This window comes from Pongo pygmaeus, chromosome 12 (assembly GCF_028885625.2).
Source record: "Pongo pygmaeus isolate AG05252 chromosome 12, NHGRI_mPonPyg2-v2.0_pri, whole genome shotgun sequence".
Classification (NCBI taxonomy): domain Eukaryota; kingdom Metazoa; phylum Chordata; class Mammalia; order Primates; family Hominidae; genus Pongo; species Pongo pygmaeus.
The window spans coordinates 106,847,451-106,861,515 of record NC_072385.2 but is presented as its reverse complement, the minus strand read 5'-3'; the positions used below and the strand labels follow the sequence as shown (position 1 = coordinate 106,861,515).

Here is a 14,065-nt window from a genome sequence, read left to right as displayed (position 1 = left end):
GGGGCGGGGCGGGGCGGGGCGGGGCAGCCGCGACCGCGGGCTTCAGGCAGGGCTGCAGATGCGAGGCCCAGCTCTACCTCGCGGGTCCAGGGTCGGGAGTCGGAGACGCAGGTGCAGCAGAGGGCGGGGCAAGTAGCGCATTTCCAGCGCATTTTCTCTTTGCATTCTCGGGATCGCTCAGCCGCGCTTTAAAAAGGTTTGCATCAGCTCCGAGTACATCTGACAAGCGAGGAAACTAAGGCTGAGAGGTGGGAGGCGTTGCCATCTGCAGGCCCAGGCAACCTGCTACGGGAAGACCGGGGACCAAGACCTCTGGGTTGGCTTTCCCAGATCAGCTCGGGTCTTCGGGTGTCGGGAGCAAGGGCCCTGCTCCTTTCGTTCCCTGCACCCCTGGCCGCTGCAGGTGGCTCCCTGGAGGAGGAGCTCCCACGCGGAGGAGGAGCCAGGGCAGCTGGGAGCGGGGACGCCATCCTCCTGGATAAGAGGCAGAGGCCGGGAGGAACCCCGTCAGCCGGGCAGGCAGGAAGCTCTGGGAGCAGCCTCATGGAAGAGAAGCAGATCCTTTGCGTGGGGCTAGTAGTGCTTGACGTCATCAGCCTGGTGGACAAGTACCCTAAGGAGGACTCGGAGATAAGGTAGGGGCGCCCAGGTCCCTAGGGGACCCCAGGGGCTGCTGCAGTCCAGCATTTGTGCCAGCGACTGAGGCTGCAGAGACCCCGCAGTGAGGCCCTGAGAGCCCGGCTTCAAGGCCGGACCCGCGCCCTCTACCCGGGAATCCTGGGGGGCTCCCAGCATGAGAGAAGAGACGAAGGAATTGAGGCCTTTAATAAGACCCAGGATTTAATAGCATCGTGTTAGCCAATTTCCATTTCAACTCAGGCATCAGCTGTCAGGTGTCAGGTGTCAGGCATCAGGATCTCCATTTTACTGATAAGCAAGTGTAGATTCAGAGACGAAGGGGCTTATCCAGGGGCACACAGCTACCAAGGTGCAGGACCCATTTCCTGCTTCTGCTGCTTCTTTTTAAACCCCAAGCCTATGCACTTGCCTCTCATCAACATTTACTTCTAACTTATTTATCACACATATCTCGCACCTATTTCTGAGAAAGATTTGAGGTAGCTTACGGTAAAAATTACGGTAAAAAGTATGTACAGTTAAACTGTTGGAGAACATTTAAGACCATGGTATTTGAGCTTCGATTATAGCTCAGGGCTTGCTGGCACTGGAGGCAAACATGAGATGCCATTGGTTATGTATGGATAGAGCTGGTTCGTGAGCCCTGGCAAGCTTTTTCCTGGTGCTAAATTCCAAGAGGAGTTTACCAGAAGTCCTTTTCACAAAGGTCAATGAACACCGTTTAGTAGTGGAAAACATCTTTCTCAGTTGTCTGCTAGAAACTAAAGAGTCACTTGTTGGTTTTTTTTTTTTTTTTTTTTTTGAGACAGGGTCTCATTCTGTCGTCCAGGCTGGAGTGCAGTGGTGCAACCATGCTCACTGCAGCCTTGACCTCCAGACTCAAGTGATCCTCCCACCTCAGCCTCCTGAGTAGCTGGGACCACACATGCATGCCACCATCCCAGCTGTATTTTAAACTTTGTATAGGGATGGATTCTCACTATATTGATCAGGGTGGTCTTGGGCTCCTGGGCTCAAGTAGTCCTCCTGCTTTGGCCTCTCAAAGTGCTGGGATTACAGGTGTGAGCCACTGCACCCAGCCAATTTGTTGGTTCTTTTTCTTTTTGAGACGGAATCTCGCTCTGTTGCCCAGGCTGGAATGCAGTGGCATGATCTTGGCTCACTGCAACCTCCACCTCCTGGATTCAAGTGATTTTCCTGCCTCAACCTCCTGGGTAGCTGGGATTACAGGCGTATGCCAGCATGCCCCACTAATTTTTTTTTTTTCTTTTGTAGAGACAGGGCTTTTCTTTGTAGAGACATGTTGGCCATGCTGGTCTCAAACTTCTGATCTCAAGTGATCTGCCCGTCTCAGTCCCCCAAAGTGCTGGGATTACAGGCATGAGCCACCACACCCGGCTTATTGGTACTTGTATTTCCTCTTGATAAGTGCCCCACCGTTACACTGTAATGCTGTGAAGGCATTTCTGCGGGGCGGGACACTAGCTTTCTCTTGGTGCAGTCAGTGAGTGCTTAGAACACTGAGAATTGCTCCTGGGCTATATCAGTTGTCCCAGCTAAGAACTGGATAAGAGGCAGTTCAAGACTGAACTCCACAAAGACACGACAGTGCTGATGGCTGCGAGGCTAACTGAGGTGAGAGACCCCAACACTCCTCAGGCTTTGGGGCCACAAAGCACCATCACATATATTATTTTATACTCTCCTCCCAGCAGCCCATGGGAACTGTGTAAAGATCAGTGAAATCCTTTATATAGATAAGGAAGCTGAAGATTTGGAGATGTTTTTTCTAAGGCCACGGAGTTAAATGGTGGCACAGCGGCAGCTGCAGCTCAAGTCTCCTAGTGTGGAGTCCAGGGTCCCTGCCCTCTGTCATCTCCTGTATACCCTGTCCCTTTGCTGCTGACCATCTCTTGGAGTTGACCCTTTGCTTTGGTTTGCCAGAGGTTAGGGCCCCTTGCCAGGGGTGCAGGGACAGTGGGGAAGGGGCACGGGCATGCCACTGTGTAGACCTAACCCACTGTGCAAGGTCGAGGCAGCCGCAGGACATGGCACTCAGTGAGGAGTTGGGTTCATCTCAGGGGAACAGTGCAAATTCCAGGGCCACAGGTTCTCCAAGGACCGTGGAGAGCCTGGGGAAAGACTCAGCGCCTCTTTCTGTCAGAGCTGAAGTCCCATTTCCTCTCAGCTTAATTCTGTCGGGAAGGTAGGAGAAGGAGGTCCTGCCAACACCCACACTGATGGGGCAGGTTCTGAAGGTGGGCACTGAGTGAGGCACTTCTCTAAAGGGCCCCTTCCCATGTCCATCATGCTCCCTGCACTCCAGGCCGTGCCTCCCCCGCAGCCGCATGGCCCTGGTTCCCTGCAGCCTGGCTCCTGAACTGTTGTGCCTCCCAGAGGAGCACATCCGAGTGGGGACCCAGTCCTTCCTGGGTGTCTCAGCCCCACCTGTCCCAGGGTCTCTGTGCTTGACAGGCAGTTGGGGACTCTCGGGAGCCGCCACCTGGAGCTCAGCCAGACCCCTGGGACGTGTCCTTTTTTTTATTTTTTGAGATGGAGTTTCACTCTTGTTGCCCAGGTTGGAGTGCAATGGTGTGATCTTGGCTCACTGCAACCTCTGCCTCCAGAGTTCAAGCGATTCTCCTGCCTCAGCGTCCCGAGTAGCTGGGATTACAGGCATGTGCCACCACACCTGACTAATTTTGTACTTTCAGTAGAGGTGGGGTTTCTCCATGTTGGTCAGGATGGTCTCAAACTCCTGACATCAGGCGATCCGCCTGCCTCAGCCTCCCAAAGTGCTGAGATTACAGGTGTGAGCCACCACACCCAGCCTTTAGCTGAGCATTTCGGCACAGGAAATATCAGTGTGACTTTGAAGGGTTTCCCCAGAGTAAAATTATATATCCTTTCTTAGAAACCTCAATGCTTGGGCCTAACTACTTTTAGTTTTAAAATACGGAGTAAATAGCAATGGCTTTGGAGTCAGGAAATGGGGTTCCCACATCAGTTTTGTCCTTAATTATTGATCAAGTCAGATCCCTCAAGATTCCTCCTTTCTTTTCATATCTTTTCTTAAAAATTTCTGTAAAGCTGTAAAGCTCAGCTTGAAAATCTTTTTTTTTCTTTTTTCTTTCTTTCTTTTTTTTTTTTTTTTTGGAGACAGAGTCTTACTCTGTCACCCAGGCTGGAGTGCAGTGGCATGATCTCGGCTAACTGCAACCTCTACCCTCTGGGTTCAAATGATTCTCCTGCCTCAGTCTCCCAAGTAGCAGGGATTACAGGCACCTGCCATCACACCCGGCTCATTTTTGTATTTTTAGTAGAGACACGGTTTCACCATCTTGGCCAGGCTGGTCTTGAACTCCTGACCTCGTGATCCACCCGCCTCAGCCTCCCAAAGTGCTGGGATTATGGGCGTGAGCCACCGCGCCCGGCCAGCTTGAAAATCTTTGACCAGCTGGGTGCAGTGGCTCATACCTATAAACCCAGCACTTTGGGAGGCCAAGGCAGGAGGATCGCTTTAGCCGAGGAGTTCGGGACCAGCCTGGGCAACATAAGGAGATGCCATCTCTACAAAAAATTTTTGTAAATTAGCGGGGCATGGTGATGCACACCTATAATCCCAGCTACTTGGGAGACTGAGGTCGGGGGATCAGTTGAGCTGGGGAGGTTGAGGCTGCAGTGAACCATGATCATGCCATTGCACTCCAGCCTGGGTGACAGAGTGACTCTGTCTCAAAAAAACAAAAAAATTACTATCCTTTGTCATTGTTGTTATTGTTGTTTTTGAGACAAGATGTCACTCTGCCACCCAGGCTGGAGTGCAGTATCATGGCTCACCACAGCCTAAACCTCCCGGGCTCATACGCTCCCCCAACTTCAGCCTCCTGAGTAGCTAGGACCACGGGTATGCACCACCATACCCAGCTAATTTTTAATTTTTTTTTTTAGAGACAAGAGCTCCCTTTGGTTGCCCAGGCTGGTCTCGAACTTCTGGGCTCAAGTGATCCTCCTGCTTTGGCCTCCCAAAGGGCTGGGATTATAGGCATGAGCCACCATGCCTGGCCTACTATCATTTTTTTCTAATGACATCATGCTCCCCTTTTCCCAAAACTGAAGTTTTGTGTACAAATATGCTTTGGCCTAAAAATTCTGGTTCAGTTTTTTCTCTTAATTCATGGTTCTTTGGTACTGTTCCTTTTATTGTAAACTGCCACAATTATTATTATTATTGGAACTGGCACAATAGAAATAACACCACCATTCTTACCTCAAAGGTAATAACATTCATTAATGATTTCTCATTTGGGCTCCAGTACACTGTGAGGTGATCAGTGCGTTGACCTTCTATGTGAAAGTTATCATTTTTGCTGCTGATGACAATGAAGCCCTTCAGGTGTCTTGTTAGTTTCCTTTTGATTGATTTTTAGTAAAGATGGAGAAGTGCTCCCTGCTGCCACTTCTTAAACGACCAATGTCCAGGTTTGCTGTCCTGTCTTACTCGTTTGATTTTATAGGTCTGCAGTTTCTATTGAAGTAGACACTCCTAACGCAGGGGTAGGTGTAAATGTGATACCTTTGGGAAGAGGCACTTAGTCCCCGAGGTCCTTGGAGTTGCTCCAGCTCTCAAGGAGGAGGCCAAAGGTGCAGCCTCTGGAGCAGCTCTGACTGGGGTGAAAGGTGAGGAGGAGATGACCTGGAGTTAATGGGTCTCTCGAATAGTGATGGACCCAAGTGAGTGGTTTCCTGGTGCCCTAGGAACAGATGGAAATATTGAAAGGAACTGCTGTCAGCTTGAATTTAGCCTGGGCTGGGGAGGTAGACACTGCTCTCAGCCAAGCTCCTTCCCTTGGCCGGCCTCGGCTGCCCCGGGTACAAAGTGAGACGGCGGCCTAGATGCTTTCTGAGAGGAGACCCCAGCTGTTACATTCTGTAGGCCCCTATACAGGAGACTGTGCTTGGGATCACAGTCTTGGGGCTGCAGGGACCCTCCCTGTGTTTTGCAGGTGTTTGTCCCAGAGATGGCAGCGCGGAGGCAACGCGTCCAACTCCTGCACCGTTCTCTCCCTGCTCGGAGCCCCCTGTGCCTTCATGGGCTCAATGGCTCCTGGCCATGTTGCTGAGTAAGTCCAGGAGGGAGAGCCCACTGGGGAAGGCCTGCCTGCACCGTTGGGGGAGAAGAAGGATGTATCCGTCCTGGGCGGGTGGGGGATTAGAAATGGGTTCTGTCCGGCAGAAACGCGGGGAGGGGGCATGGCGGAGCACCAGACTCCCAGCCCTGCCTTGGCGTGGCCTCTGCGGTTCGGGGGCTGATGCTGCCTCTGTGAAGCTTTCCTTGCCACAGCTTGTTTCCTGGACACTCCTGGAGTCTGCTTCAGCCTCTTCCCTTCTCCTTCCTTGCTTCCTGCAGACTCTGCGGTGGATTTGCCTTTGCCTTAAGTCCCTTATCCTGGCCATGCTTGAGGCAGAAGGCAGTTAGGGACACATGGTACCCATCCTTCCCTGGGTCCAGGCCCACAGTTTCTGTCCCAGTCGAGAGGCAGGGCTGGTGCTCATGTCCCTGTTGTTCACTGAAGCAGTGACAGTACCCTGTTCAAGGACACCCTGAAGCCACATGCTAAAGCTGGGCTCAGAACTCACACCTCCCAGTTCCCCGGCTGTCAGGGCTATAGCCCTAAATGGCTCATGCACGCCCTCCATGTTGGCTGCTGCAGGGACCTCAGAGCCCTTTGACCCCTGGCGCTGCTGACTCAGCAAGCACTTATCAGGAGGTGAGGCCCACACTTTGCACACTGTGGGCACCGGGGCAGGCTGCCAGGTTGCTGGCCTGTGAAGGGCAGCCCTTTGAACCTGGTTTGAAGGGGGCTGCTGGCAGAGTCCAACCACCTGAGCTACAGCCAAACTCCCTGCCTTGATGAACTGGCAGGAAGAGAATAGAGGGAGAGAATCTGCCCTGTGAGATGGGACAAGACGGCTCAGAGCCAAGGGCTGGTGACTCATTAAACCTCTTTAATAGCTCCTTTCCTCTGAACTAGAGGCAGGACTGTGGCTCTGGCTTAGGATGGCCGACTCTACATAGCAATCATGCCGATGGGTGGTTTATTCAGAATTCTCCCCATGTGCTCGACAAACATTTAGAGAGCACCTACCATGTCCCAGGCACTGGGGTGCGAAAGTTATTTGGCAAACCAAACCATATTTCCAGTGCTTTGGGAAAGCTACTAAAGGAGTTGTAAGTCAAGGGATGATGCCCTGACTTGGTATCTTTATGCAAATCTGTATTATCCAGCTTTGGTGTTGCTGAAAGTGGGCTCTGGCCAGGTGAGAAAAGCCAGGATGGTGGCTGGACTGCTGGGCATAATCGCCAGTTCTTCAGCACATAACAATACATGTCCAGAGAGGGCTGGAAGGGCTGGGGCTGACCTCCTTGTCCTTGCCCCTGGGCTCACTCTGCATGGAGGGCATTCCAGGAGAGAGTTCTGGACCAGGCCCATACTGAGTGGCATCAGGCACGGAGGAGCCAGCTGATTGCCCAGGAGGGTTCACCTGGCTGCAGGAGGACAAAGCAGTGAGCTGGCTCACCAAAGCAGCACCACTTCCAGGCTGGGCCTCCTGGAGGCAGGCAGAGAGTGAGAGGAATCACAGCATTAGGACTGGGAGGGACTGAGAGAGGACAGCACCATGGATAAGCTTGTGGAGGACAGCTGGGGGCAAAGTATTGCCTTGGAGATTAATTATTAATCCTGCTTGGGCATTGCAGGAAACAAGCCACGGTGCCCCCACCTGTTTGGTTCAAACAGGGTACAGGTTCTAGGGTCCTGTCTAGCTTTATAAACAGGAGCAAATCCTTTCCAGCTTGAGTTGGACTAAAAAACAGAGTCAGGATCGGAGCATGCTTCAGCCAAGACCTAAAAGGATGGTCCTTAGTGTCTCTCTCTCTGAGCTCCAGGCTCTGCACTCCTGTATCTCCTGCCCTGTTGCACTGCATGTGGCAAGACTGTGATTCCCAGTTCTCTCCCAGCCCCCTTTGCTTGCACCCCTGCCTTTCAGGGTCCCTAGTGGCCCTGCCAGCTACCCTCCAGTCCCCAAAACCCTCGTCGAACTGCACCCCCTTCGGGTTACTCCGCCCTGGCAGTTTTGTCCTGGATGACCTCCGCCGCTATTCTGTGGACCTACGCTACACGGTCTTTCAGACCACAGGCTCCGTCCCCATCGCCACGGTCATCATCAACGAGGCCAGTGGTAGCCGCACCATCCTATACTATGACAGGTTTGTACAACTGTCTGTGCCTTGCCAGCTGCTGCCGCCGCCGCCACCAAAACTCCCAGAACAGGACTCTTCTTCTCTTAGAGGCTCGTGTGCTCCAGCACCCTCTCCCCACTCCTGCTGGAGGTCCAGACCACTTGCAGGGTCTAATCTGTGTCTCCTTGCCCTTTTCCTGGCCCGGCCTCCACCCTAAGCTTCCTGGTGGCCGACTTCAGGCGGCGGGGCGTGGACGTGTCTCAGGTGGCCTGGCAGAGCAAGGGGGACACCCCCAGCTCCTGCTGCATCATCAACAACTCCAATGGCAACCGTACCATTGTGCTCCATGACACGTAAGGCCCCTGGGCCTCGCCCTGCTACAACCCACCAATCAGTTGGCTCAATCAGTTCCCTCACTCGCCACCATGGGCATCCCAACTGCCCCCCTCTGTGGCTTCTGTGTACCAGAAATTGCTCCCCTGCCAAAATGTCCAGTGATTTCCTAATTGCTTTCAATTAGGGGAAAAGTGAGGTGGGAAGGGATGGGCTTTGCTGTGCCTGGTGACTTGGCCTTGGTCAACACCAAAGAAGGGCAGGCAGGCCTATATGAAATGTAATTTATGAAATGATTCCTCCATAATTATTAAATCGTTAATAATTATTAAATCAGTTTGGGTGTGGGTGCGGGGAAACTGTTCTCAGGACAGAAGCGTCGGAGATGGGATTCAACCCTTCTTAAGAAGGGCTGGGGGGGTGCCCACTGGGATTTCCAGGGTCAGCCCCAGAGTTGCCAGCCTGCAGCATGACACCAAGGAGCTGGGGTTTGGGTGTGTAAAAGAGATCAGCCCCCCAAAGTTTCCAGCATGATGAAGCCAGGCCACACATGCCACACACCATTCACAGCCATTGCTGAAGGAGGGGAAAGGGAACACTGGGTCAGCAGATCGGGTCATCTAACATGGTGCTGACCTGGGGGAAGGGGCTATCCCTCCCTTCAGGGTCCCAGGCCACTCAAGAGAGGCCCCATGGGCCTAGACACTTCTTATCCCTCGCAGACTCCCTCCTGCAGGATTTTAGAGGTTTAGTGTAGTAAGAACCTAGTATGTGCCAGGTACTGTTACGGCTGAGAGGGCCCAAGCCCAGCAGCCCTGAGGTTCGGGCTGTCCCTACTGCCCAGCGTGACTGCTGGACCTGGAGGAGGGGGCAGCCATCCCTGGGCTTTATATGTGCAGTGAGTGAGTAGGCAGGCACATGTGCTACAGGTGACCTTCACATTGGGCAATCCTAGTCAAATGCTTGTTAAGCAACAATCCATAGTAACCCTGATCAAGGACACAACATAGCTATTTAAGGAGAGGAGCTCTGAGGAGAAATGTTTATTGTCCACTGGCCTCAGTCCAGGCACATTGACACACATTACCTGCAACTGCAGCAGCCTGCAAGGAGGCTGGGGGTTTCGGCCCCATTTATCAACGTGGAAGTTGCCTCCGAAAGGCCTGGGCAGGTCACACAGCTATAGTTAAGTGGAAGGACTTGGCTACAGAACGTGGAGCGGGGAAGTTGGCTGAGTTGAGGTCTCTGGCCTAGGAGGGTCAAGGCAGACCCCTATCCGGAGTCTCCTTTCCTAAACCAGCCAAACACAAACTCTTCCTCAAGTGCTACTTGGACCTCAGGGTTGCAACGGGGAGCTACTAAACGCAGGACAGGGGTGCCATAGGTAAACCCCAACACTGGGGCGCCAGAAGTGAGGGGGACCAGACAGCCCAGAGGGGTCGTGGGCTTTATACTTTCTTAGGGATCTGCCCGTGGGGGCCGCGTGCTGCTGCAAGGGATTCTGGGAAGTGTAGGCTTGGCGCTGTCAGTACATTCTGGGAGATGCAGTCTCCAAGGCACACAGACCTGGCCAGTTGACATGTTGCTGTTCAGTTTACCGAGATAATTTAATCACAACCTCAAACTCAGGAAGGGGCACCCCAGCGGACTGTAACAGGGACCACCCTGGAGCTGAGCCTGAGAATCCTGTGCTGTGGATCCAGCTTCCTGTCATGCTGCCAGCAGTGCAGGTACAGGGTCCACAGCTGCCAGTCAGAGATCCTGGCTCTGGCTGACCCCATCATGCTCCTTCTTCTCTGTCTTTTCCATCCTGTGACCTAGGAGCCTGCCAGATGTGTCTGCTACGGACTTTGAGAAGGTTGATCTGACCCAGTTCAAGTGGATCCACATTGAGGTAAGCCCTGCCTTACCTGTGTTTCGAGGGGCTCAACCTGCCAGCCTCCTCCACATGTTCTGCCTCCTTGGTTTCTTTGAATCATGAAGTACCTTAGAGATAAATGAATCCAACCCCCTCATTCCCTCTCCATCCTTCCTTATGTCTGCAGATGAGGAAACTAAGGCCCAGAAAGATTAGGTGACTTACTCAAGGTCACACAGCAGAACGTAGGCACAGCTGGCTCCAGGCAAAGTCCTGTGCTTTCTGTGCTACGGGCTGCCCCACTGCCTCCAACTCCGCCTCTGGCGGACGTCTGACTGCTTAGAGCCTGACCCATTACCTCTGGGGAAGCAGGAAGGACAGGGCCTGACTCAGCTCCCAAATAAAGGGAACTAGAGCCTTTACTCCAAGAGAGGTTTTGGAGTCTGGGTGGGAGGAAATCCTGAGAAGTCCCGAGTTCTAGCTCCATCATTTAACCTATGGTAGGTCTTTCACAGTCTCTTTTATTCTTTAGTCTTCTCATCTGTGGAATAGAGTAGCTGGTTGATAAGGTCTTCAAAGTCCACGACAGCTCTGAATTTTGTAATTTAGGATGGGATTCTAGCCCAGCCTTCCCGAGGCCCTCTCCCTCCTCACCCAGAGTTTCAGCGGGGCAGGAAAAATGAGGCAGATTGGCCAGGCAGTGCCCAGCGGTCCTGAGCTGCCCTGTCGTGTCCCAGGGCCGGAACGCATCGGAGCAGGTGAAGATGCTGCAGCGGATAGACACACACAACACCAGGCAGCCTCCAGAGCAGAAGATCCGGGTGTCTGTGGAGGTGGAGAAGCCACAAGAGGAGCTCTTCCAGCTGTTTGGCTACGGAGACGTGGTAGGTGCCCCATTCAGCCTCTCTTTGCCACTTCCAGCTAATTTGGTTCTTAAAGGGAGCCAGAGTCCTTTTATTCTACCACAATCGGAATAGTGGTTCCTGGTTTGGTGGTGTTTGAAGATGGGGGATGGGGGTTAAAGCAAAAAGGTAGACCCCTAGCCTTGGGCTCCAGTGTAGGCCTCAGCAGTGAGCAAGGAGTAGAATGTCTCCACCCCAGGTGGGTGCATAGGTGTAAGAATGCCCAGAGGGCTTGGGTAGGGCTTAAATAGCCACAGGGCAAGCCTGTGTGGAAGCATCTCCTCTCTGGGGCTCCCCAGTCTTTTCCTCTGCAGAATGAGGGCACACAACTGTTCTCTGAGGTTTCTTCCAACTCAGGGGTGTCTGGCAGGTTGTGGGGGCTGCTAGGGGTGAGAGGAGGGTGGGAAGGAGACTTGCATGAGTCTGTTTTTGAAAAGGCTGGATGTAAATGGAATTTGGGAAGTAATCCCAGCATCATAGCAGAAGTTGGTTAGAGACCATCCAGCCAAGGTCCTCAACCTTGGCTGCATATTAAAAAATGTGAATGCGGGCCAAGTGCAGTGGCTCACACTTGTAATCCCAGCGCTTTGGGAAGCTGAGGTAGGAGGATTGCTTGATGCCAGGAGTCCAAGACCAGCCTGGACAACATAGCAAGACCCCTGTCTCTATGAAAATAAATTAGGCCAAGAGCAGTGACTCATACCTGTAATCCCAGCACCTTGGGAGGCCAATGCAGGAGGATCACTTCAGCCAGTCATTCAAGATGGCAAGACCCTGTCTCTATACAAAAAAAAAAAAAAATTCCTGGCATGGTGGTGTGCACCCATAGTCCCAGCTACTCACTCAGGAGGCTGAGGCAGGAGGATTGCAGTGCCTGAGCCCCACCATCTTGTTTTTGATTGGCAGGGATAGAGCCAAGTCTTCAGTGTTTTTTGTTTTTACCAAAACTTTCTCTGGAGATTCTAAAGTGTAGACAGTGTTGAGGGAGCCCCTTTGTTTTCCAGATGAAGAAACCATACCTAGAGGACAGTTGTGGGAAAAACCAGCAAAACTGCTCCGGGGAGCCAGCACGGCGGTGATAGACTCCACCCCAAGGTGGCGCTCAAGGCTTTCTGTGGGTTTTCAATCCATTGATCCAAGAACAAACGGACCAGGCCTTTTGTTTCACAATTTACAAGGCTGTATTCTATTATATATAAGCATCAATAAAAATGTGCTTCTGGCCAGGTGCAGTGACTCACACCTGTAATCCCAGAAATTTGGGAGGCTGAGGCAGGAAGATCATATGGGGCCAGGAGTTCGAGACCAGCCTCAGGGAGACCCTGTCTTTACAAAAAATAGAAAAAGGAAAACCATGTTCCCGTGGGACAGTGAGATGCTATGTTGGGGATCTATGTGGACATGTTGAGGGAGTCGTGTTGTAATGGGGGCAACGCCAGGCTGCTGTTGGTGAGTGACGAGTTAGAAGTGACCACCAGCTTCTCTTCCATTGCCCACAGGTGTTTGTCAGCAAAGATGTGGCCAAGCACTTGGGGTTCCAGTCAGCAGAAGCAGCCCTGAGGGGCTTGTATGGTCGTGTGAGGAAAGGGTGAGCCGGGGAAGCCAGGAAGGGGCTCTAGAAGGTACAGGATGAGCCTGGACTCCAGGGGTCTGCCCTGGGGTTAAGGGGATGGCTGCAGGGACAGGGTGGGCTAACACCCAGCTGAGTGGAGCCGTCTTGCAGGGCTGTGCTTGTCTGTGCCTGGGCTGAGGAGGGTGCTGACGCCCTGGGTCCTGATGGCAAATTGTTCCACTCGGATGCTTTCCCGCCACCCCGTGTGGTGGATACCCTGGGAGCTGGAGATACCTTCAATGCCTCCGTCATCTTCAGCCTCTCCCAGGGTTAGTATGGCAGCAGGCGGGGAAAAGGACTGGGACCTGTCCCTGCCCCAGACACCTGGCTGACCTAGCTACTTGTTCCTCCTCCAGGGAGGAGCATGCAGGAAGCACTCAGATTCGGGTGCCAGGTGGCCGGCAAGAAGTGTGGCCTACAGGGCTTTGATGGCATCGTGTGAGAGCAGGTGCGGCAGGAGGTGCTGGCTCCCTGCACACCATGGAGACTACCATTGCGGCTGCATCGCCTTCTCCCCTCCATCCAGCCTGGCGTCCAGGTTGCCCTGCTCAGGGGACAGATGCAGGCTATGGGGAGGACTCTGCCTGTCTCCTGTGTTCCCCACACGCCTCTCCCTGTAGAGCCTCAGAGCAAATAAATCTTCCTCAGAGCCAGCTTCTCCTGGCAGCTTCTGTCCTCAATGTCTGAACTGCTCTGGCTGGGCATTCCTGAGGCTCTGACTCCAGTCCTGCTTCTTTGTGTCCATTCCCCAAATTAATCTCTCCACCCAGGCCCAGAGGAGGGGCTGCCTGGGCTAGAGCAGCAAGAAGTGCCCTGGGCTTACCACCAGCTCTGCCCTGGCTGGGGAGGACACTCAGTGCCCCACACCCATTGAACCTGCCAAAGAAGCTGAGAGAGCTCTTCGGGGTCCTGCGTTGTGCAGACTCTATTTCCATAGCTCAGAAGCTGGGAGTCCACACTGCTAAGCCAAACTGACAGGCCAGTGGGGGGCAGGGGTGCGCCTCCTCTGCCCTGCCCACCAGCCTGTGATTTGATGGGGTCTTCATTGTCCAAAAATACCTCCTCCCGCTGACTGCCCCAGAGCCTGAAAGTCTCACCCTTGGAGCCCACCTTGGAATTAAGGGCGTGCCTCAGCCACAAATGTGACCCAGGATACAGATGTTGCTGTCCTCAGGGAGGTCGGATCTGGAACACATATTGGAATTGGGGCCAACTCCAATACAGGGTGGGTAAGGCGTTATAATGTAAAGAGCATATAATGTAAAGTGCTTTAGAGTCAGACAGATTTGGATTCAAATCTGCCATTTAATTTGCTGCATATCACCTTAGGGTACAACACTTAACACAATCTGCCTCAATTTCTTCATCTGTCAAATGGAGCCAATTCTGCTTGGCTACAGTATTATTGTGAGGATAAAATCATATATAAAATGCCCAGCATGATGCCTGATGTGTACGAGGCTCTCAAAAAGTTCTAG

At 53.0% G+C, this 14,065-nt stretch overlaps 1 protein-coding gene across 4 annotated transcripts; it reads left to right on the top strand.

The window, feature by feature from the left end:
• The first annotated feature begins 32 nt into the window (after window positions 1–32).
• Window positions 33–14,037, top strand: KHK (ketohexokinase). 4 transcript variants are annotated; one of them, XM_054476153.2, is made up of 8 exons: window positions 39–635; window positions 5,646–5,762; window positions 8,101–8,235; window positions 10,037–10,109; window positions 10,811–10,957; window positions 12,475–12,563; window positions 12,699–12,856; window positions 12,944–14,037. In XM_054476153.2, the coding sequence occupies exons 1-8, from the start codon at window positions 544–546 to the stop codon at window positions 13,027–13,029; spliced, it is 897 nt and encodes a 298-aa protein (XP_054332128.1). In that variant the 5' UTR covers window positions 39–543; the 3' UTR covers window positions 13,030–14,037. The 4 variants fall into 4 exon arrangements, with proteins under 4 accessions (XP_054332131.1, XP_054332128.1, XP_054332129.1 ...); XM_054476154.2 differs by lacking the exon at window positions 8,101–8,235 and adding an exon at window positions 7,775–7,909; XM_054476156.2 differs by lacking the exon at window positions 12,699–12,856 and having other exon boundaries at window positions 33–635; window positions 12,944–13,047.
• Window positions 14,038–14,065: the final 28 nt, after the last annotated feature.